Below are 24,721 nucleotides of genomic sequence, written 5' to 3'. Positions count from 1 at the left end.
TAGATTTTGTACTTGGGATTTTGCTTGTTTCTTGAGATAGGCCTGGATTGCAATGTATTTTCCTCTCAGGACTGCCTTTGCTGCATCCCAAAGCGTATGGATTGTTGTATTTTCATTTTTATTTGTTTCCATATATTTTTAAATTTCTTCTGATTGCCTGGTTGACCCATTCATTCTTTACTAGGGTGTTCTTTAACCTCCATGCTTTTGGAGGTTTTCCAGACTTTTTCCTGTAATTGATTTCAAGTTTCATAGCATTGTGGTCTGAAAGTGTGAGATCCTGGTGTGATCTCAATTCTTTCATACTTATGAAGGGCTGTTTTGTGACCCAGTATGTGATCTATTTTGGAGACTGTTCCATGTGCACTCGAGAAGAAAGTATATTCTGTTGCTTTGGGATGCAGAGTTCTAAATCTATCTGTCAAGTCCATCTGATCCAATGTATCATTCAGGGCCCTTGTTTCTTTATTGATCCTGTGTCTAGATGATCTATCCATTGTTGTAAGTGGGATGTTAAAGTCCCCTGCAATTGCCACATTCTTATCCAATAAGGTTGCTTATGTTTGTGAGTAGTTGTTTTATATATTTGGGGGCTTCTGTATTCGGCACATAGACATTTAGAATTGTTAGCTCTTCCTGATGGATACTCCCTGTAATTATTTTATAGTGCCCTTCTTCATCTCTTGTTACAGCCTTTAATTTAAAGTCTAGTTTGTCTGATACAAGTATGGCTACTCCAGCTTTCTTTTGACTTCCAATGGCATGATAAATAGTTCTCCATCCCCTCCCTTTCAATCTGAAGGTGTCCTCAGGTCTAAAATGAGTCTCTTATAGACAGAAAATAGATGGGTCTTGTTTTTTTTATCCATTCTGATACTCTGTCTTTTGGTTGGCACATTTAGTCCATTTACGTTCAATATTATAGAAAGATATGGGTTTAGAGTTGTTGTGATGTCTGTAGGTTTCATGCCTTTAGCGATGTCTCTGGTACTTTGTCTCACAGGATCCCCCTTAGGATCTCTTGTAGGGCTGGTTTAGTGGTGACGAATTCCTTCAGTTTTTGTCTGTTTGGGAAGACCTTTATCTCTCCCTCTATTCTAAAAATTTTTTTTTTCAACATTTATTTATTTTTGGGACAGAGAGAGACAGAGCATGAACAGGGGAGGGGCAGAGAGAGAGGGAGACACAGAATCGGAAACAGGCTCCAGGCTCTGAGCCATCAGCCCAGAGCCCAACGCGGGGCTTGAACTCACGGACCGCGAGATCATGACCTGGCTGAAGTTGGACGCTTAACCGACTGCGCCACCCAGGCGCCCCTCTCCCTCTATTCTAAATGACAGACTTGCTGGGTAAAGGATTCTCGGCTGCATATTTTTTCTGTTCGTCACATTGAAGGTTTCCTGCCATTCCTTTCTGGCCTGCCAAGTTTCAGTAGAGAGATCCATCACGAGTCTTATCGGTCTCCCTTTATATATTACAGCACGTTTATCCCTAGCTGCTTTCAGAATTTTCTCTTTATCCTTGTATTTTGCCTGTATGACTATGATATGTCATGCAGAAGATTGATTCAAGTTATGTCTGAAGGGAGTTCTCTGTGCCTCTTGGATTTCAATGCCTTTTTCCTTCCCCAGATCTGGGAAGTTCTCAGCTATTATTTCTTCAAGTACACCTTCAGCACCTTTCCCTCTCTCTTCCTCCTCTGGAAGACCAATTATGCGTAGATTATTTCTCTTTAGTGCATCACTCAGTTCTCTAATTTTCCCCTCATACTCCTGAATTTTTTAATCTTTTTCTCAGCTTCCTTGTTTTCCATAATTTTATCTTCTAGTTCACGTATTCTCTCCTCTGCCTCTTCAATCTGAGCCATGGTTGTCTCCATTTTATTTCGCAGTTCATTTATAGCATTTTTTAGCTCCTCCTGACTGTTCCTTAGTCCCTTGATCTCTGTAGTAATAGATTCTCTGCTACCCTCTATACTGTTTTCAAGCCCAGTGATTAATTTTATGACTATTATTCTAAATTCACTTTGTTATATTTAAATCCTTTTTGATCAGTTCATTAGCTGTTATTTCCTGGAGATTCTTTTGGGGGGAATTCTTCTGTTTTGTCATTTTGTATAGTCCTTGGAGTGGTGCGGAACTACAGGGCACTTCCCCTGTGCTGTCTTGAATAACTTGTGTTGGTGGGCGGGGCCACAGTCAGACCTGATGTCTGCCCCCAGCCCACTGCTGGGGCCACAGTCGGACAGGTTTGTGCCTTCTCTTCCCCTCTCCTAGGGGCGGGATTCACTGTGGGGTGGCGTGGCCTGTCTGGGCTACTTGCACACTGCCAGGCTTCTGGTGCTGGGGATCTGGTGTATTAGCTGGGGTGGATTGGCAAGGTGCACAGGGGCAGCAGGGGCAGGCTTAGCTCGCTTATCCTTTGGAGATCTGCTTCGGGAGGGGCCCTGCGGCACCGGGAGGGAGTCAGGCCCACCGCCAGAGGGATGGATCCGCAGAAGCATAGCGTTGGGTGTTTGCATGGTGCAAGCAAATTCCCTGGCAGGAACTGGTTCCCTTTGGGATTTTGGCTGGGGAATGGGCGAGGGAGATGGGGCTGGCGAATGCCTTTGTTCCCCGCCAAGCTGAGCTCTGTCGTCCAGGGCTCAACAACTCTCCCTACCATTGTCCTCCAGCCTTCCCGCTCTCCGAGCAGAGCTGTTAACTTATAACCTTCCAGATGTTAAGTCCCGTTTGCTGTTGGAACACACTCCATCTGGCCCCTCCCCTTTTGCAAGCCAGACTCAAGGCCTCTGCTTGGCCGGCAGGCCGCCCCTCCGCTCCAGCTCCCTCCCACCAGTCCGTGGAGCGTGCACCGCCTCTCTGCCCTTCCTACCCTCTTCTGTAGGCCTCTCGTCTGTGCTTGGCTCCAGAGAATCTGTTCTGCTAGTCTTCTGGCAGTTTTCTGGGTTATTTAGGCAGGTGTAGGGGGAATCTGAGTGATCAGCAGTACTCGGTGAGCCCAGCGTCCTCCTATGTCACTATCTTCCCCTAACCCCCTGTAATTATTTCTTAAAGGAGACCACAGGATAAACTTTAAAGATATCAGGTTAAGGAATGAAAAATTTATTGTGTATACTTGAAATGTAAAATGACCTTAAGAAAAAATAAAAAGTAATTATTAAAATACCAAAGTATAATACAAATTTAAAACAGAGATCTTAGTGTGAGAAAAATCAATGTTCACCACCATCCTATTTATTTAGATTCCATACACGTAAAGTTCAAGTGTCATGACAACAAGTTTATTTTTTTCTGTGGGAGAGAGAGAGACAGAGACAGAGACAGAGCATGAGAGGCAGAGAGGGAGACACAGAATCGAAGCAGGCTCCAGGCTCTGAGCTGTCAGCACAGAGCCTGACGTGTGGCTCAAAATCACAAACCGTGAGATCATGACGTGGGCTGAAGTTGGACGCTTAACCAAATGAACCACCCAGGTGCCCTGATTTTTAGTTTACTTTTATATTAAAAAAGAAAAAGGGTTATCTGAACAATTCAAATGTATGTGAAAGTGGACCCATTTGCATTTAAACACATGAATCTTTAAGTATCCATATGCTCAAATACTGAAAATTTGAAACCATTTCACTTTTATTAAAACGATTTAAAGCTTATAGTCCAGCAGAAAAAGCACACGACTCAGATTGGAAATTTAGCAATCAGATGTATAGGTATGAATGCCAGCATCACTACTCACTGATATGGTGACCTTGGGCTTGTCACTGGATCTAAATATCAATTTTCTTATTAGTAAAATGTGAATAATCTATTCGATAGTTGGAAATGAATTATAAAATATGAATGCACACATGTGAAAGAAGCTTAAAAACCTGAAGTGCTTTGTAATTGTTAGGTATCATCATCAAATATGTAATAAAAATCTTGTGCAAATAGAAACAAAAGACTTTTCTCTTTAATTTTTCCTCTCCCCCCAAGAATGCGGTTTTTCAAAATATGCAGTTCTCTCTGAAGATTTTGCATGAAACTCAAGTACTACCTCAGTATTCTGGAAAGATAAACTATTACTGTGAAAGGGTAAATTAGCTGGGCTGTAAACAAATTTGCTAAGGAAATATCTAACATATTGGAAAACAAGCTGCCTTACTCGTTTGTGTACGAACAGGGCTGCCAATTACAAGTAAGTGGTACCATTAAGGCACCAAAAGCCAAATCTCTACCTGGAAATATTTTTTGATTACTCAAGTTAATAAATATACTTTAAAGTCAAAATTCTTATTCATTCATTCATTTATTTTTGAGAAAGCACACACATGTGTGCATGTGCAAGTTGGGGAAAGGCAAAGAGAGAATCCCAAGCAGGCTCCATGCTGTCAGCACAGAGCCTGATGTGGGGCTGGATCTCACAAAATCATGACCCAAGCTGAAATCAAGAGTCGATGCTTAACCAGCTGAGCCACACAGGCCCCTATTTAAGTTCTCTTTACATCCAACATGGGGCTCAAACTTATGACCCCAAGATTAAGAGTCACACACTCTGACTCAGCCAGGTGCCCTGGAAATAAAAATTCTTATTATGAATAAATGTATAATGTATCTGGTCTTCCTACAAGACTGAACTCATTAATACATGTTTTAATCAAACTTTCATGTATTTATACTCTAAAGATCACTTAACATTATAACATTTAGCCTTAAAGTAGTCACAAAAGTATACCAGACTCACCTTAATACTGCCGCCAACAACTTCCATTACCTTGCCTCGATACCACATAGTATCTGATCCTCTTACTGCACAGGCTTCTCCCTTTTTCCAGAAATAAGGCTCCAAAAGACCAAGGCATTTTAAATTACTTTGAATTTCATTCATCATTTTTGTTAGCTCAAATTCTGAAGAAATTATTAAAAATAGAAAGCATTTAGGAAGAATTTCCTCCCATTTTCAATATGAAATCATCAATAACCTTTAATAATCTCATCACCGGGATAATAGTATAAGGAACTACTAGAGCTTTAATAAAAATATAACTCCTTCAGTAGCTTCCATACGTTTCAAAACATGGAACTAACAGCATGTAAATAATTATTCTGATCTCTGGTTATAAATGTAAGCATTATTTTGGGAATAAAGCATGGTTAAAAGCTCTAAACACATTAACAGATAGCCTAATATAAAAGAACTACCATGTTAAGATAATGTCATTTTACCAGCATACTTAGGTAAAAGTAGAACACAAGTCAGGTGTTACTTGATGCTTAGATAGACACAACATAATTCTGGGATATAAAATTAAAATTCTAATGTTGCTATTTGCTGCTAATTGGCTCATCATTTCCACAGTAAATACATATCCCCATAACTGATACCACTGAAGGCAAAGTATGGGTTCTACCACTTTAGTTCTACCACATCAGTTCTACCAATTTAGTTGTGTGATCTTGTTTCTTTACCTCCATGAGCCTCAGTTTAATCTGTAAACCTGGTATGACAGAACCTGTCTCCATTATCAGTATTGCGGGGGATTAAATGTAAAACATCTAGCACATTGCCTGACAACGTTAACAGTCAACCAGCTTTAGCTATGACTATTCACTTCTAGAATAGCAAATTGCACAGATTTGTTTTGTGTTTGAATTAGAAAAACAGGGTTTAGGAGGTCAACAAATGAGACAAAAATTTCAACAAATGCATAGCCATCATACCCCTATCCATAGCTGGAATACTTATTATGGAGCTAATGGACTTAAATACCCATGAGTGCTAGAGCTGCTGTTAGTTACAAAGTATGCTGGATACACCCAGGTTGTAGTAAGGAAACATTTGTACATAAGCCTAAAGAGATAGCAGGAAGGAGATGAATATTCTCAAAGGGCTCCCAATCTCCAGTCATTCGTTGTGGTTTCTTTCCTCATTCTACAGAATATGAACTTTTGTATTCTTTTCTCTTGGAGAGCTCCCAAACTTGCATAAGTGCCAGGTCCTACAAACCTGGAACCAGCTCCATGTTTTTCTTATGCCCAGTGTCTATCCCTGATGTCTCAACAAATGATTTTTATGTGAAAAGCACTTTGCATGAGTTATTTTCACAAAAAACCTGTGAAAATGAGGTTAAACCTTGCCCAAGGTATTTCAATCTATGTATACTTCATAGAGAACTGGGCTGCTAGCTACTACTTTTAGTGATTAATCAATCCCACATAACATAAAAGATATTACCTGACAACTTAGGTACTACAAATATAGTTCCATCATTGCCAATGCAGCTAACTGTTGCCTCAAATACTTTCATGTTAGGAATAGCTGGTGGTTTGTAGCATCCAGTGGTTCTTGGTTCTGGAATTTTCTGCTTAAATTCAGATACCTTGTGTTCACTGATAACATCAGCAGCTTTTTTGTCAGGGTCAAAGTTAGTCTTAATACACTTTGTAACCACTGAATCTTCTTGTTCTGGGGGGATTTCCAAAGACTTCTCAGATGAATGGCTGTTATTTAATTTTTTAATTCTGTAACATCCAAAAAATAATATATCTAAACATGAGCAAATAAAAACATTCTTTGGAAAACGATATAAAGAGAGTCCTTCAAATATACTAGAAATTTAAAGAAAATATTTGTTCTAGTCTAGGATACATTAGTCTAATTTGTTACATAAAAAAGAGCATAATTTAAGTTATAATAAAAATTGTTTTAAATTATAAATCAGCTTGAGAAAAAAGTAATATAATTTCACTTAAATGTTTTAAATTACTGTCTCACATTTACATGTTATTCTGTCTTAAAATCTCAAAGTATATTACAAGTATTGTACAATTAACTAGATCTTAAAGGGAAATACAACATCTTCAGGCTGATTCTAATTTAGTCCACAGACAGAACATACACACATTCTATCAAAATAATACAAATAATAAGTCCCTTAAAAATAATTCAGCACTACTGAGATAGTGTCAGTGGTAATAAGCTATAACTCATAATTTTTTTACTTCCTGCCATTCCCTTCCAGTTAAAAAAATGTACGCCTACTATAAAAAAAAACCAATAGGAAATATTGTTTATTTTCATAGAATTGTAGGTTTTTGTTTCTTCTACTTTCTTGTACTTTCTTTTAAAAAAAAAGGAGATAAGCACTTGTGAGACAGCTACATAATTCTTCAACTAACATCGTTCCCACTTGGACTTCAGCCTTGAGACAGCTGATAGTTTTAGTGCCGTAAAAGCAGTAAAGAACATCACGGTGGTACTTGTTAGCAGTATTAACTTGCCTAGCACTTTCCACTTTACCATTCTTTTACCAAGGAATTGCTTTAGCCTAAAGCCAGTGAACCTGAAAAGACACACATGCAGGGTAGGGTATCTTTACGCAGAGCCTTGCTGTATGCCAGTACACGCTACCATGCTTACCTAACTACTTCATGCCCCATTTTATTTTTGATTTCTCATTCTCCTACCATTACATCAGGACTGGGGTCCTGGCCCAAATAAGTTAATTTATAATAGTGCAAGATAAAAAAAGAGATCTGGCCACGTATGGTACAAAGTGGCTACTTGGAACATGTGTTTGCAGTTCTAATAGGCCTTGTATCTAGAAGGCGAGAAATAAAAAGCAGCAGCTAGGGCTATAGCAATATCCTCATCCTTTGCCTCTTGTACCAATGGTACCTTAAACCACAAACTTAGTACCTGAAAGGTCTTTAAATTTAAATATTGTTCAATTACTTTTCTGCTATCCATCCGTGTTTCACATAAACACATTTTGGTATATACCTACCACAATTTCCAACATAAAGCTTCAACATTTCTGTCTAAGCAAATGATGGCAAAGGGCTCAGATATGGTACCCAGTATGTAATTCTCTTTTCCTTTGGGTTAGAGTGTAAATGCCAAAGCAAAAGGGAAAACATAAAAACAGAAATGTCAGTAGGGATTTAAAGATGTAAGAGCTAATGAACCTGAATAAAGAAATAAGCAATCCTGAATGAATTTATTTCTGAGCTGGCTTCTCAAGGTTAAGTTTGTAAATCATTAGGAGCAAACAAGATGAAATTCAGGTTTGAAAGCACACAGATATAAGGATTTACACAGGCAAGTAAGAAGCCTTCATTATAAACTGGTGTTAAAAAAAAAAGTACATACCTCCTTTCTCTCAAAGCCAAACCCTTTTTAATCAAATATTTAGAAACATCGACACGCTCTCCTTTCTCATCTCTGCAGAAAATTTTCACAGGTAATGGCCATGTTGTATTGTTTTCCTGCAGTGATTTAAGAAAACAGTAAATATGAAATACTAAAAGGAAACCTTATAAACAACATACTTCTCACAGGCATTTCCTCCACATTTATCCAAGTCAGAAAAATAAATTTCCAACCTAGTAAAGTTATTTTGGTACCTGACTCTATCAGAGAGAAAATAACATGGAAGAGAGTCAAGTGGGACAGATAGTTGGTTTGTGAAATGTATCAGGAAGACCTCACTGTCTTATCTTGTTTTAAAGTTTATTTATTTTGAGAAAGACACTGAGTAAGCAGGTGTGCATGAGTGGGGGAGAGGCAGAGAGGGAGGGACAGAGAAGAGACAGAGACAGAGAGCAGGTTCTGCAACATCAGCGCAGAGCCCAAAGCAGGGTTCAAACCCACGAACTGCGAGATCATGACCTCAGTCAAAGTTGGACGCTCAACTGACTGAGCCACCCAGGCACCCCAGGAAGACTTCACTGTCAAGGTGAAACATGGGTGTATCTGTCAGGGGAGGCAGACTGCAAACTTTTCTTTCAGCCCAGAACAGGCTGGGGGAACATAAGTTACAAATTTGTCTATCTTCCTAAACCGTTTGCAAATTATAGAACTGAAATGTATTTTCCCAGTTGTGCTGTATGTGTGTGTGTAAAGAAAGGAAAGTGCTGCAAGGCCTATATACTCTGCTTCACATGGAATTAGGAAAATAGAGAAAGTACACATAGAAAAAGTAACACGGAAAAATTACCTAAGAAAATTCTAATCATTAACACAATAAAAGGTATCCCATTGGAATAAAAGTAAAGAAAGAATACTTTTAAGGGTTCTGAAAAAATATATCCCTCTTCTCAAACCTATACTTACACAAACACCCATTTTTATGCATACAATCAATATGATTTCACTAGAAGACTAACTCTTCAGTTTGTAAAGAATAGCAAAAGGCTTTAGAAATGCTCTCTAGCATGTTTTTTGACATGCAAATTATCAACTCAAGATTATTACTTTAGAAATGTTTTGATTAATTCATATAATCATCTATGGGGTATCTATAATAAACAGGTGTTATAACTTGAAATAAGACCAAAAATGCTGTCAAAAAATCCAAATAGTTTGCTGTTATTTTCTCAACAATAAATTGTAGAAAACATCATTGTAACTGTTTAGCCCACTACACACCTGTAAGATTATGGTTGCTACAGCTCCAGTCAGGTACAATGAAAGACAGTCACAAGCTGTAGCTGTCCACTTGTCACTCCCACCAGTTGGTCTAAAACAACAAAAACAGATGACTTGTTTTATAACAAATAGCGTAAGATACAGAAATATAAAAGAACCACTATACGTATATATTCATATATATATGAACAAACTTCATATGTAGTGAGAAATCAATTAAAGCATGGCTTCTGTTATTTTCATAATTTTCTTCTGTTTTCATAGACTTTTGCTTATTCCTCTCTATTCTACTTAGGGATCATATCATATGCTAACATGTATATCTGTTCTGCAGCTACACTGAGAACCCTTAAAAAGGTAATGTTTTATGTACTTTTTTTTTTTTTTACCTATTATGTACATTTCATACATGCTGAGTAGACTATAAACTCTTGAGAGTGGGGATAACGTATTATGTGTTATGTCCATCATCATATCCCTAATGCCTAGGATAGTGCCTGGCACACAGAAAGCACTTTAAAACTATTTAATGGAAATTTAAAAAGAACAATCCCTTTGCAATAATGATTCCACTGCCCAAACATTTTTGAAAGCCTTTTTCTGGACTTTAAATATAATATGAATTGCTACCCATGAATATTAGCCTCAATAATTTATGGACAATTTATTTTTTTTAATTTTTTTTTTAACGTTTATTTATTTTTGAGACAGAGAGAGACAGAGCATGAACGGGGGAGGGGCAGAGAGAGAGGGAGACACAGAATAGGAAGCAGGCTCCAGGCTCTGAGCCATCAGCCCAGAGCCCGACGCGGGGCTCGAACTCACGGACCGCGAGATCGTGACCTGGCTGAAGTCGGACGCTTAACCGACTGTGCCACCCAGGCGCCCCTATTCTTAATATTCATGGTAAAAATGTTCAATAGGGGCGCCTGCGTGGCTCAGCTGGTTAAGCATCTGACTTTATTTATTTATTTATTTATTTATTTATTTAATTTATTTAAATCCAAGTTAGTTAACATATAGTGTAATAATGATTTCAGGAATAGCATCCAGCTCTTGATTTCGGCTCAGGCCAGGATCTCACTCACAATCATGAGATCAAATCCTGTGTCAGGCCCTGCACTGAACATGGAGCCTGCACAAGATTCTTTCTTTCCCTCTCTCTCTGCCCCCTCCCGCTCACGCGTGCGTTCTCTCAAAATAAGTAAACGTTTAAAAAAATGTTCAATGAATATTGACAGGTCAATGAAAAGAGAATATTCAATTTCCTCATCTGTTTTAGTTTGTGGAACTGAAACTGACTGACTTTCCATCAAATCCGCCTCCAAAGAATAAAGAACTAGTACCGTGAAAGAGATTACAAGTATCATAATGCAGGCTCTAAAGGTTCTCTATACATGATTTCTAGATCTGGAGTTTCCATGGAGTCGACCCATCGGGTAAACAACTAACCTGGCCAATCTTTTCACATTAATGAGTGAACAAAACCAACTGTGCATGTAGTCTGACCAAGTAGGATTTAGTAAATATGCTACACTATTTACTAAGAAGCCCAAATGATGTTCTTAAGAATTAAGAATTTAAATTATCAGTGACTCTTAGAATTAGTTGTGGTTTTCAAAATTTATTATGACGATATTCAGATAAAAATCAGTGTTAACAGGGGCACCTGGGTGGCTCAGTTGGTTGAGTGTCCGACTTTGGCTCAGGTCATGATCTTGAGGCTCATGAGTTTGAGACCCACATCGGGCTTGCTGCAACTAGCCTCTCAGTGCAGAGCTCACTTCGGATCCTCAGTCCCCTTCTCTCTGCCCCTTCCCCACATGCACTCTCCCCCAAATAAATATTTAAAAATAATCAGTGTTAACATTAAGATTTTCTTATGCTCTATTATGAATATACATTTTGTAAACATTAACTTTTAAGATTATGAAGTATTTACAACATTAAAAATTATTTGGTCTGTATTCATACAACTCTGTTTCAGTTGGGAAAGATGAAAAGACTCTGGAAATGGATAGTGGTAAAGGTTGCACAACATTATGAATATGTTTAATACAACTGAAATGTACACTAAAAATGGCAAAATATATGTTTTGTATATTTTACTATAAGAAAAAGATTTTTCAGAAGGGTAGTAAATCATAGTGATTAGAGCTCCAATTCTTCTTTTAAAATATCTACCTATTTATTTGTCTATAGCAAGGGAGGGACAGAGAGAGGCAGAGAGAGAATCCCAAGCAGGCTCTGGACTGTCACCACAGAGCCTGACTTGGGGCCTGATCTCACAAATTGTGAGATCATGACCTGAGCCAAAACCAAGAGTCAGGCGTTTAACCAAGCCACCCAGGCACTTTGCTCCAATTCTAAATTCAGACTTGTTTATAATCCTAGCTCAAAAGTTAATAGATGTATTACTCTGGAAAATAACCTCTTGAAGACTCAATTTTCTTATCTATAAATAATACCTTATCTATAGCTTAAAGGTTTATTGTGAGGATTAACTAGAGTAATGCCTATAAGACAATTAACACAGGGTCCAGAAGTGCTAAAGGTTAGCCAGTATTAGACTCATGAAATAATGGTATCCCATTTGAGTCCAAAAGATATAATTCAAGGTGTGTATAGGAACACATTCTCTACATTATTGGATACAATTAAAGGATTGATGAATTCTGTTCAATTGCTCTGATTGAACTGTTCAAGGTAGAACTGAAAATTAGGATAAAATATTTTTTTAATTTTTAAAAAGTTTGTTTTTGAGAGAAAGTGCATGAGCGGGGGAGGGGGAGACACAGCATGTGAAGCAGGCTCTGCGCTGACAAAGAGTGCCCGATGTAGGGCTCAAGCTCATGAGCCATGACATCATGACCTGAGCCAAAGTCAGACGCTTAACTGACTGAGCCACCCAGGCGTCCCCAGGATAAGAATTTTTAGGATGGTTGGCCTGAAATTTCCATTCCAGGGCATTAAATTCTTTCAATTTATAGAACAAATTTATTGATGTGGCCCCACAGTCACTCTTAGTAATCACAGACAGTGGAAAAGGTACCTGTAAGATTAATGTTCTGTGCAAATAGGCAGATTATGGAAACTACTATTGATAAGCTCTTCAAGAACATTAAATAAATGGTCTACCAGCAATTAGAACAGAAAGGGGTCACTAAGAACAAGGTATCCTATTGTGGAGACCAATTTTAATACAGTGTAGGAAATACTAGTGACTGAAAGAGATGTGCTCCACAGCAGTGAAGTCAGCTGGTCTTGACTGTTCATTTATTAGGGCTGGTATAAAAAGAATTACTGTCATGATGCCCCTAAGATCTCTGAGTTCCAATTCTAAGATTCTATAAATCTCTTATTTTTATTAAAGCATACTTAACAAAGTTATGTTAGTTTCTAGTGTACAACATATTGATTCAATAATTCCATACATTACTCAGTTCTCACCCTGGTAAGTTTGTCACCATACAACATTATCATAACATTATTGACTATATTCCCTATGCTGACTTTTCATCTCCATGAATTTTATGAAGGGAGTTTTTTTAATTTCATTTCCCTTTATTTTATAAAGGGAAGTTTATACTTCCTAATCCCCTTTTATAAAATTCTATAATTCTTATTACAAAGAATTAAATTTATTTCCATGGATTTATCAATGAAGAAATGTGCCCTACAAACAGAAAACTGCCACTTCTGTATTTTTCAAAAAGAAATCTGAGGATAATACATACCCATATTAAGTCTCATAGGAATCTTCTATGAACAGTTATATACAACAAATTGAGACAAATGGATAAATTCTTAGAGACATAGAATCTTCCAAGACATAGTCAGGAAGAAATAATCTGAACAGACCGACTGGTGGTAATGAAAGTGAGGCAATAAAAACAAACAAACAAACAAACAAACAAAATAAAAAAAAAAAAACCCTAACCTCTCAACAAACAAAAGTCTAGGACCAGATGACCATACAGGTGAATTCTTCCAAACATTTAAGAAAGGGATAATAATATTTACCCTCAAACTATTTCAAAAGTTAAAAAGGAAGGAATACTTCCAAACTCATTCTATAAGGCCAGCATTACTCTGGTACAATGGGATATCACTTCACACATCTTCTTTATCCACTCATCTACAGGTTGACAGGTTGCTTTCCTATCTTGGTGAGGCTACTGTAAATAATGCTGAAATGAACATAGGGGTGTGTATGTCTTTTTGAATCAGTGTTTCAGTTGTGTTTTGATAAATACCTAGAAGTGGAATTGCAGGATCATATACTAGTTCTATCTTAAATTTATGAGGAACCTCTTTGGTGTTTTCCATAGTGGCTGCACCAACTTATATTCCAACCAATAGTACATCAGTTTCCCTTTTCTCTACATCCTCACCAACATTTGTTATTTCTTGTCATTTTGATAATAGCTATACTAACACGTGTGAAGAGATATCCTATTGTGGTTTGACCATCTGTAAGTCTTCTTTAAAAAAATGATCTATGTGTAAGACCTGAAACCATAAAAACTCTAGAAAAGAACACAGGCAGTAATTCCTCTGACATTGCCCATAGCAACATTTTTCTAGAGATGTCTCCTGAGGCAAGGGAAACAAAAGCAAAATTAAACTATGAGGACTACATCAAAATAAAAAGCTTTTGTATGGCAAAGGAAACAACCATCAAAACAAAAAGACAACTTACTGAATGGGAGAACATATTTGCAAATGATACATCATCATGTTTTAAATGAAAGAAAATTTCCTGTGCTTTTAGAAGGAAGAGGTAGATCACTATTGCTTTCCTAGCTTCATGGCTCTAGAACTCTCTGGTGCTGTTCTCCCAAAGTGACAGAAAATATGGCCTCATACTTTGATATCTTGCTCCTCTCCCCTACTTTTATCTGCATCTTTTCTTTCCTTTGCCCCAGTGTCTGTCTTGCTTAAATTAGGCTCTATCCCCAACAGTTTCTGCTCAGTGTGAGGTCACGGAAGAGAGCATCAGTTTACTTCCAAAGGTTATATGGCTAAGGTTCCAGCACCACAAAAATGCGGCACATTATAGATCTCTCACATCCAATTATGAAGGGCATCTTGCATTATTCCCTTCTTGGTCTTGGTTGTTGTTCTCAGATTGGCTTGCATGCTCCAGTGAAAACCTGTTGCCAATTCCTATTCTCAGAGCTGTTAGAATCCCAGTCAGCCTTCCTTCCACACAAATGCCAATAACCCTAAGGGTCCATAAGGGCATGGTGTACCACATGGTGTACTTGTTTGTATTTGGGGCTTATAGAGGGAAACCTAGTTGTCTACTTAGGTTTTAGAGATTGACTGTGCTGTCTTTAGTTTTGCTATCCAAACTGCTCTGTGTTTATGGTAGAATTCTACTAGATTCAAAAAGTATTTCATGCCACTTTCAGAATCCTAATTCACTTTTTGGTAATTTATATATTTTTAGCTTTCCATGCAATGCTAAGCTTATAAAATATACTTTATTTCTATCTGCCTATGTCCTTCAAGTTTTTAATAACTTAACAGTTTGAATCTACCTAGATACCCATGATACTCACCTATCTATATTCCTTGGTACCTCTAAAGTTTATGTGCTCCAAATTTTTATCTTTCCCTCTTCTTAAAACCTCAAAATTAACTATATTTTTAAATAACTTCTTATTTGTGTGTGGGGGGGGGAAGAGGGAGGGAGGGAAAAAATACGAGTGGGGGAAGGGCAGAGAGAGGGGGGACAGATGATCCAAAGTGGGCTCTGTGCTGACAGCAGAGAGCCCAAGGTGGGGCTTGAACTCATGAACCGTGAGATCATGACCTGAGCTGAAGTCAGTCACTTAACCAACTAAGCCACCCAGGCGCCCCCCAAATTAACTAGATTTATGAAATTTCAGAATTCTAGTAAAATTAAAACTGACAAGAACCAAACAAAAAAGAAAAATACTTGTAATTATTCAATAATGAGAAAATTTACTCAGCTAAAAACTACCTTATATCAACAAGAGAGCATTCCAAAGATAATCTTCCCATTGTCCTTAGGTTTTCTTGAAGCTCTCGTAAACAGGTAATATTCACTACTAGTTCAACACCCACGTCATACAGCAAAACCTATGAAAATAGTAACTTTGAGTCTGTGGAAAGACAGTATTTCAAAATGTTTTTCACAAATTGAATAGCATAATAGAAATTAGATTTAAAAAATTTCAAGATAAAAATACTGAATCCATTCACCTTCACAATTATATTTTTAACTCTGCATTTACCTCTACCAATGTGTCTGTAACCATTCTGATGATCTGGCCTCTTTGCCACTGATTTTTATCTGGGATCCTAACTGCACAGTGCATATCATTTTCCCATTTAACGGGTTCCCATTTTGAGTCTTCATAAGCAGCTACCATCTTTTCTTCTAAACTGTATAGAGAAAAAAAATTAACTTTCAAACCTTTTCTTACAACACCTAAGTCTTTAACCACATCTTCTACTGTCCCCCCTTTCTCACTCTACTCAAGCCAAACTGGATACCTTGTTTTTCCTTGAATACCCTAGCACATTTCCACTGCAGGGCCTTTGAACTTGTTCTTCCCTCTGCATGAGATGATCTTCCTCCAGATACCCTCATGGTTTACTCCCTCTCTTCCTTTAGGATCCATTTCAAATGTCATAGTCTTTTTGAGGCCTTCCCTGATGATCCAAAATTGCCTTCCTCCTCAACTGCTTTTACTCTACTGTCTTTATCACCATCTACTACAGTAAATATTTTGTCTATTGTCTACCAGAATTTAAGCTTGATGACGCCAAAGACTTGTAAATGTTTTTACCACTGTATCCCCAACACCTACAATACTGGTTGTCAAAAATAGGTGTTCAATAAGTATTTGGGGAATGACTAATTCTAATATACTGAAAATAGCCAGTAAATACACTATTTGTATACTTTTAACCAGTGTTTCAGTGACTGTTTAACTGAAATAATTTTGCTTTTAAAATTCTACATTTGTGATTTCTAGATTTTTGAAACAAAATTTAGAAAAAAGCCCATATGCAATCCATGTTTTCCTTATATGTTATACCTGTTAAGTAAGTTTTCTGTTAATAACCACTGAACATAAATCTTCTCAGGAGATATCACATTACAGATATGTACAGGTAGTTCCTTATTATAAAGTGATTGGAGATTCTCATTAGGTAGAGATTTTATAGATACAGGATTTAAGCTGTTTACTTCATTTGAAATAATTTCTTCTGGAGAAGGATCCCATACTTCACTATGTTTTTTGGAATTATCCTTGAGGGTATACCTGGAAAATAACAAAACCCATTAGCAAAAATAGTTTGCAAAATATTCATGTTTGTATTTGCTTAGATCTAGAGATGAACAAGTTATTTTTTTAAACGTTTATTTTTGAGAGACAGAGAGATATAGAGCATGAGCAGGGGAGGGGCAGAGAGAGAGAGGGAGACACAGAACCTGAGGCAGGCTCCAGGTTCTGAGCTGTCAGCACAGAGCCCAATGTGGGGCTCGGACCCACGAACCGCAAGATCATGACCTGAGCCAAAGTTGGGAGCTTAACCGCTGAGCCACTCAGGTACCCCTAGAGATGAACAAGTTTTAGCTATGATTCACTGCTTCCCAGTTTTCATATTAACAGCAATTTTGGTTTCTTTTTTTAAAAAGGGCTATTACCAAAGTAAGTACAAAAACCACCCTTAAAAGCCAAACTTTCTCTTTTTTTTTTTTTTCAGTGAGCAAGAGCATGAGTGGGGGGAGGGGCGGAGAGAGAGGGAGAGAGAATCCCAAGCAGGCTCCACACTCAGTATTGAGTCCAGCATGGGACTTGATCCCACAACCCTGTGATCATGACCTGAGCTGAAATCAAGAGCTGGATGCTCAACCAACGGAGCCACCCAGGTGCCCCCAAACTTTCTATTTTAGAAGCGCTTTAAATACCAAGTTTGTTCATAATTTCATCATCTGCCATTGATATCTTGTACTCAAAAAGAGAAGAATTATTGATAATTTGTTTTGATGACTAAAAAGTATCAATCCACTTGCCAGTGAGAATACAAGTGGAAGCCAATTGCTATTAAGGTGTATTAAAAAGAGAAATTATTGAAGTGTTTAGAATGTTTAATAAGTCAGGTTAGTTCATAGTGAAAACACAGATAATTAGATGTCCTTTATTTTTATTAAAGAAAAACTTAATTTCTTTCACAATAAGCTTGAGATTTAGCTAACCAAGGTGACTTAATTTTTGTTGCTATATCTAATGGATAATTTTCAGCCCTTACTTGACTTGAATTCTCAGCACTAGCTACTCTTTCCTTCTTGAAACGTTCTCTCTCCGGTTCCTGGTTTTTCTTCAGTCTCGGGCTCATGATCTACCAGTTTTGGACTTTCTTTCTCATAGATTATAATCCTCATAGTTGCATCTTCATCAAGGGAAATTGAGATGAATAATGAAAGTGATTTTCATTTATTCTAATGGACTCATTTATATGCTGCTAACTCCCAGGTGAATCACTTAACCATGTCTCTCTTCAGAGATCCATATATTCATTTCCTCCATTTAATTAATGTTTACTGCAAACACTCCCACCCCTCTGCCCTTCTATACTGCGGTCACTTCAACCACTGGTCTGTCTTGGGTATTATTAGCACAATGGCTCAAATCTGGCTCTTGTTCAACGTATCCACTTGAACCCAGAAAAAATTCACATTTCTTCAAATGGGAATGTGGGCTAATTCTACCACTAACTACTCTATACTGACATTTCTCTTATTAATTCTCTTCTCAAATAGGTACAAAGGGCTACTAAAGCAGATGTTCTACCTAGAAATAAGATGCTATTCTCTTTTTAGAAGTACTTTAAATCCTGAGGAGCCATTCTCTTGGTTTCAGGGTCACTTAGGGATGGAGGGAAAAGCCACTCTACCCCCATTAAACTAATGACTCCAATTATTTTTCCGTCTATTTTTCCTGATTCAAAAACAGGGGGAAACTCCAAAGCAGATATCCAAAAGAAAATGATATGCCACTTTCTTTTTTCTTTTTTAAGTTTTATTTATTTTGAGGGAGAGAGAGAGGGAGAGAAAGAGCAAGCAGCGGGGGGTGGGGGGGGGGCAGAGAGAGAGGGAGAGAGAGAACCCCAAGCAGGGTCCACACTGTCAGTGCGTGGAGCCCAACACAGGGCTCAAACTCACAAACCATGAAATCATGACCTGAGCCAAAATCAAGAGTCAGATGCTTAACTCTTGATGCTTAACTTGAGCTACCCAGGTGCCCTACCACCTTCCTGTGAATAAACTGAATTTTTTAAAGTTTGTAGGTCTACTTACCCCACTTCATAAGATGCTAGGCCCTCTTTGACTAGCTGGTCATTTATACTAGTAGGAGTCATTCCAGGAGCACCAAGAGAATCAAAAAGCTCAACTAACAGCACATTATCTTCCAGAATTTCTGTAAAACCATTAAGACGAGTTTGGGGAAAGAAAGAAATATGTCATAAAATATACTAAATGAGGCAATTTTAAATAACAGGAAACTTAATTTCATTTTGCATACATATGGTTTCTTGCTAAGTAATATCAAAGTCTCTCTGCAGGGATAAAAGTAGCACTTTGCAAACATAAAGCAATTGTCCATGTCGTCTGTAACATATGCAAATTAATACAATTTTTATTTTAGATTATTGTGTGCTGTTCTATAACACATCAAAAGCAGTTTAAAGCTTTTAAACTCAGAAAAATATAACTTGACCTATATTCATTGAGTAAGTGTTCTGATGTGTCTTTAAACTGTTTTATTAAATTCAAACTAGTTCCAGAGGACAAAAGAATGAAAGTTAATTCAGTCCAGTGATTATCTGCTAAGGTCTACAGCTTTTAGAAAAATGGCACAAAGTTCAAAACAACAAAAACTCCAAAAACACCCTTAAAGATTGGAACCTGGAATTTTTTTCCTATTCCTCTGTTTTTAGAACAAACCATCTAACTTTTAATTTCTTTTAGAAAACAAATTGGCTACTTTAACAAGTAGATCTATTTAGATTTCTTAAACTAAACTGGGAGTTTAACTATGGGCAAAATTTACATCTCATGTGCCTGTTTACTTGCTTATGGTACACAGCACAGAGAACCTGCCTAATATGTATCTGCATAAACAACAGAGGAATTTCTTTAGAAAACACACACTTCAATGCCTTAACATATGCAGTGAATGCATACTTAAACTGCAGTTTATGCCTACAATTTCTATACAACAGCAGCTGGAGCTGCAGGCCAGAATGATGATTCTAAATAAAAAGATGAAGAGTTACCAGCATCCTACATCATAAAAACACATATTACAAAACTTTTTCCAAGGGCCTAAAAATGATTGTGGACTCCTTTTTAATGGATCAAATACGTCATCTAGAAATATAAGGCTAAATGATGATGAGCCTCAATAAATTTTCATCTCCGTACTTTTCCATTTCTTGTGCTCTCGCGTTCCCTTCAGTTCTTTGACTATATTTCCCATACACAAAGTTCTTTATTCCTGTATGTTCTGTACTGTCACCACCTTCCTTGCTCTGCTAATTAAAATTTAAATATCCGTTGCTTTATAAGGTAACAATGCATATTAATGGAAAGCTCCCCTTCTGGTCTGTGGTAGTTCATTTTAATATTAATGTCTTAAAACTCTTAATTTCATCATTGCACAGGTTGATGAGGTATTTTAGATTTAAGGAGTGCCAGAAGGCCCTGCTCAAATTACCTAGGATAATAACTATATTGTGACTAGTGTCTGGATATTAATGGTGTAACAAGTAATTAAGTGAGTAAGCAAAAGAAAGAGGAAAGAAAGGAACCAAGTCAGGTCCACTGCAGGGAGGGGGAGCTAAAACCAACAGAATAAAATACCAAAAGGAAAGTTGGTAAGCAGAATTATCTAGGTTAAATTCTGCACAAAATCAGTGGAGATAACTCAAGGACTAAGAAGCCCTTAATTTACTGTTCATATCAGAGAAGACAGATATAAAAATGTTATTGACTGACAATGCAATATCTATAATCACATTCCTCCCTAAAGAAACTATTTCTTCAGAACAATTTCTTGTATAAACAATGTATATAAATTATCACTGATAGGCATCAGTTCTACGTTAAGTAACCTTGAGCAGCTGACCAGTAAGCTTCAGTCTCCTCACTGTAAAAGAGGCTAACGCTCTTACAGTAGTTGGGTTCATTTAACGTAGTATGATAAATGTGAACAAATAGGTGCTGTAAAAATTACCCTGGAAATTCCCATAAATCAACCCTAAGTAAGCATGATCTTGTATATTCTGCACTAGTACTTATTAAGACCAACACAGTCAGATAAACAACAGAATCCTACACCTCCCCATACCCGAATTCAAACCCTTTGGGGCCAGACATGTTTCAGAACTCTTCAAATTGAGAAAGACTACGTAAAACATACACTGAATATTTTGTAATAGCTCCAGCAGACTGAGGCAGCAGCCTACAAACATACATTATTATCCTGAAACAGAATATATGATATTCACTATAAAGGAGAGAGATAAAGACTGTATGTACCTTCATGTCAATTCAGATCAGATTTTGCTACTCAACTTTTCATTTTCAGAACATGTTGCGTTATAAAATTGTAAGGTAATAGTCAGCCTGTATCTTGGACCCAAACTCCTCCAAAACAGAAACAACTTTTTTTCTAAATATGGGGAGAGCCTACAGTTGAATTCACTTAAGTCATATGAAATGAAAAAAAAAAAAAAAGAACATATGAAAACTATTTACCAGTTATGTCCTACTTCCCCTCACTTCCCTGCACATTAAACTTTAGCATCCATCATGCCAAAATCAGGATAGAGTCCTTGCAAAAATGCAAACAGAAATAAGAGAAGCTAATTTCTGGCTTTAGAGCTTTCAAGAGGCCACATCCAGGATGACTTCATCTTTTTATTTTTTTAAGATTTTATTATTTATTTATGTTTTAAAAAATTTTTAAATGTGTATTTACTTTTGAGAGAGAGAGAGAGAGAAAGAGAGAGAGAGAGAGAGAGAGAACACAAGTGGGGAGGAGCAGAGAGAGAGAGAGGCAGACACAGAATCGGAAGCAGGCTCCAGGCTCTGAGCTGTCAGCATAGAGCCCGACGTGGGGCTCGAACTCATGAACCATGAGATCATGACCTGAGCCGAAGTCAGACAGGTGCCCGTTAAGATTTTATTTTATTTTTAAAAAAATTTTTTTTTCAACATTTATTTATTTTTGGGACAGAGAGAGACAGAGCATGAACGGGGGAGGGGCAGAGAGAGAGGGAGACACAGAATCGGAAACAGGTTCCAGGCTCCGAGCCATCAGGCCAGAGCCTGATGCGGGGCTCGAACTCACGGACCGCGAGATTGTGACCTGGCTGAAGTCGGATGCTTAACCGACTGCGCCACCCAGGCACCCCTAAGATTTTATTTTTAAGTAATCTTTATACCCAATGTGGAGCTGGAACCTACAACCCTGAGATCAAGTCACACCCTCCATCAACTGAGCCAACCAGGCACTCTTGGGATGACTTGGTCTCTGATGGTAAATTCTGCCTCTTGCTGATTTTAGATTCTAGAGCCTGCAACTATACCTACTATACCCAATGCTCAATACATGTTCTCACTACTCTTACTGATGACACATTGAATTTATTCTGAGATCTGGCAAATGTTATAATGTTACTCTTATTTAAAATTATATATGACCATACAGCAACAAATGAAAATGGAAATAGCTTACTAACGACTGAACATGTCATAAATTTATCTTGAGTCTTTTCTTCAAATTTGTCCTTAGCTTTTTTGGACCACTGCACTGCTCTCATACGTGGTTCAATATAGGCCAGCTTACATTTGATTGCCTGTGTCAAACAGAATTGTGCCATTAAGAAAAGTAAACTTAATTTCCAATTATTTTAAAATTACAATAAAATTTTACGTGTACAAAAAACTTTGTGTTTGAATTTAATGCATATTTAGAAAATAAATAAATGTACAAAGGTATCTACAAAATATTTTATAAATACAAATAATTGGAATCAACAGAGTATTTGGTTGAAGGAATTACTGCACATTTAGACATTGATATAACAAGCATCCACTGAAAGTATGATATGCTGTTAAATGAGAAAATCAGGTTATAGGACTATTTGTCTAATCCTATAATCGCTAAAAACAGAGAAGACACATCTTAGATTTATATATATCAAAAATATTCAACAATTCTGAGTGATTCCTCTTTTTATCTGTATTTTCAAGTTTTTCCTATAATTTTTACTCATTTTTAAAATGAAAAATATTGTTTAACCAAATTCAAACGCTTAGGTGCAACATGAGATAGAAAATCAGCCTTAACCATATCTCTGGGGAGTAGGATTCCAAGAGAAGGGTAATTTTTCACTTTTTCTTCCAGACTTTTCTCTCTCTGGCACATGTTATATATACTTACACATAAATGAGATTGCAGTAAAAATACTCCTATGATGAGTTTTGTTTTCACAAAATACATCATCCTCTTACCTCATTATACTGGTATAACATTAAGAGCTGCAGAACAGTAATACATAGACACAAACATACATGCACATATACATTTATAATTAATGCTTATTTGCTAAGATATACATACACCTTAATAACTTATAGTTGCTATATAGAAAATTATAGAACCACAGCAACTCTTTTCTATAGTCTATGTGCTAGAAATTACTTACAGACAAAGATGTTAACAGAATATTTCTATGGTAAAAATGATTTCTAAAATTACTTTCATATTTGTGCTAATATTCTAACCCTATGATTCATGATAAATAGATTACCTTCTCTGGGGGATTCAGAAACTCATCCTTTATTTTACGCATTTCTTTAAGTGTTATTTTTGCAGTATTGCCAAAGTCCACATATTTAACTTCAACTTCACGACGTCCAGGCAATCCTTCAAAAGTTATGAAATTAGAAATTGCAAACTTGGAAAAAAAGAGACCCAGAGATTTACCTTCCAACATTACCCCTAGCTTACTAAAGATAGATAACTGAGCAAAATGTTAAGATCAAATAACATCACTTCCACGATTAATCTGTACCAACTCAAATGGGATCAGTTTTTAAGCATAACATTTGCCTGTAGAAATAGTGTGCAATCTCCTACCAACGACTTTTGCTCGGTACCAAACTCCATCTTCAAATTTAGCTACACAGGCTTGATCTTGAACTGGACAGAGGATTTCCAGATTTTCTCCATCTTCACTTTTATAGAATTCCTCAATTGTCTTTAATAGAAATAAAAAATCCAGGCTCTCTATCTAAGAGATAAAGGGATTAAAACACATGGTATGTATTATAAGCACTATTCATAAAATTACCAAATGTTAGAATCAGATAAATCATGTCACATAATTTATATTTGAAGTATCTTATTACAGAAGCAATATATAAAATTAGCAAATGTGGACATAACAAAAAGTTTTAAAAATCACATTTCTCCAGGGGCACCTGGGTGGCTCAGCTGGCTGAGCGTCCCAACTTCAGCTCAGGTCATGATCTCATGGTTCATGAGTTTGAGCACTATATCAGGCTTGCTGATGTTGGCACAGACCCTGCTTCAGATCTTCTGTCCCCTCCTCTCTCTGTTCCTTCCCTGCTCATGCTCTCTCTCAAAAATGAATAAGAACATTAAAAACATATCCAGATACCTTAAATGTATATCCTTCCAGATCCTTTTCTTATACACAAACTTTCCATATTTTTTAAAACAAAAATGAAATTATATCATATATGCAATTTGATTACAGTTTGATAATTTGCATTTTCTATCAGTTCTCACTTTTCTACTTCAGTAAGGATTCCTATTAATGCTCCAGACCACATTTAGATACCCCATGCTGACCTAAACCAGTATTCAATTGAAGACTACACATTATATCTGGTTATTTCAATAAATCTTTTAGAATCTACCATGGTACTTTTATTTTAATGACTTAGTCTTGCTGAAGAGCATCTATTATGTAGTTACATCCTCATGCTATTATTTAGCTTGTTCCTCCATTAAGTAGTATCTAGCTCCTGAAATTTCCCAAAAGCTAAAAGTTGGTATCTATAGGTGTGATGGATTCAAACATTTTTTGGCCAGAATACAAGTAATTATACTTAAGTTGTAAAAATACTTAGGTTGCAATACATCAAAAGACATAATAATCACTAACTCAACATTAACATGCTAAGATTCACATATAGATTGGGGTGATGATTCTGATCCCTCTGTTGTAC

The 24,721-nt window shown here is 36.9% G+C and overlaps 1 protein-coding gene across 1 annotated transcript in view; it reads right to left on the bottom strand.

The window, feature by feature from the left end:
* The window catches only part of RNF17 (ring finger protein 17), a 115,457-nt gene that overhangs the window by 33,800 nt on the left and 56,936 nt on the right, over window positions 1–24,721 (bottom strand). Inside the window, exons 16-26 of the mRNA XM_045037204.1 lie at window positions 23,604–23,757; window positions 23,275–23,390; window positions 22,197–22,317; window positions 18,752–18,872; window positions 16,485–16,712; window positions 15,675–15,825; window positions 15,401–15,519; window positions 9,409–9,499; window positions 8,131–8,246; window positions 6,214–6,500; window positions 4,723–4,886 (exon numbers count right to left, since the gene is read on the bottom strand). Coding sequence (XP_044893139.1) covers window positions 4,723–4,886; window positions 6,214–6,500; window positions 8,131–8,246; window positions 9,409–9,499; window positions 15,401–15,519; window positions 15,675–15,825; window positions 16,485–16,712; window positions 18,752–18,872; window positions 22,197–22,317; window positions 23,275–23,390; window positions 23,604–23,757 — 1,668 coding nt within the window. The remainder of the gene's footprint in view (window positions 1–4,722; window positions 4,887–6,213; window positions 6,501–8,130; window positions 8,247–9,408; window positions 9,500–15,400; window positions 15,520–15,674; window positions 15,826–16,484; window positions 16,713–18,751; window positions 18,873–22,196; window positions 22,318–23,274; window positions 23,391–23,603; window positions 23,758–24,721) is intronic.

This window comes from Felis catus, chromosome A1 (genome assembly GCF_018350175.1).
Source record: "Felis catus isolate Fca126 chromosome A1, F.catus_Fca126_mat1.0, whole genome shotgun sequence".
Classification (NCBI taxonomy): Eukaryota; Metazoa; Chordata; class Mammalia; order Carnivora; family Felidae; genus Felis; species Felis catus.
Note: the sequence above shows the minus strand (reverse complement) of the source record. Positions and strands in the feature narration are given on the sequence as shown.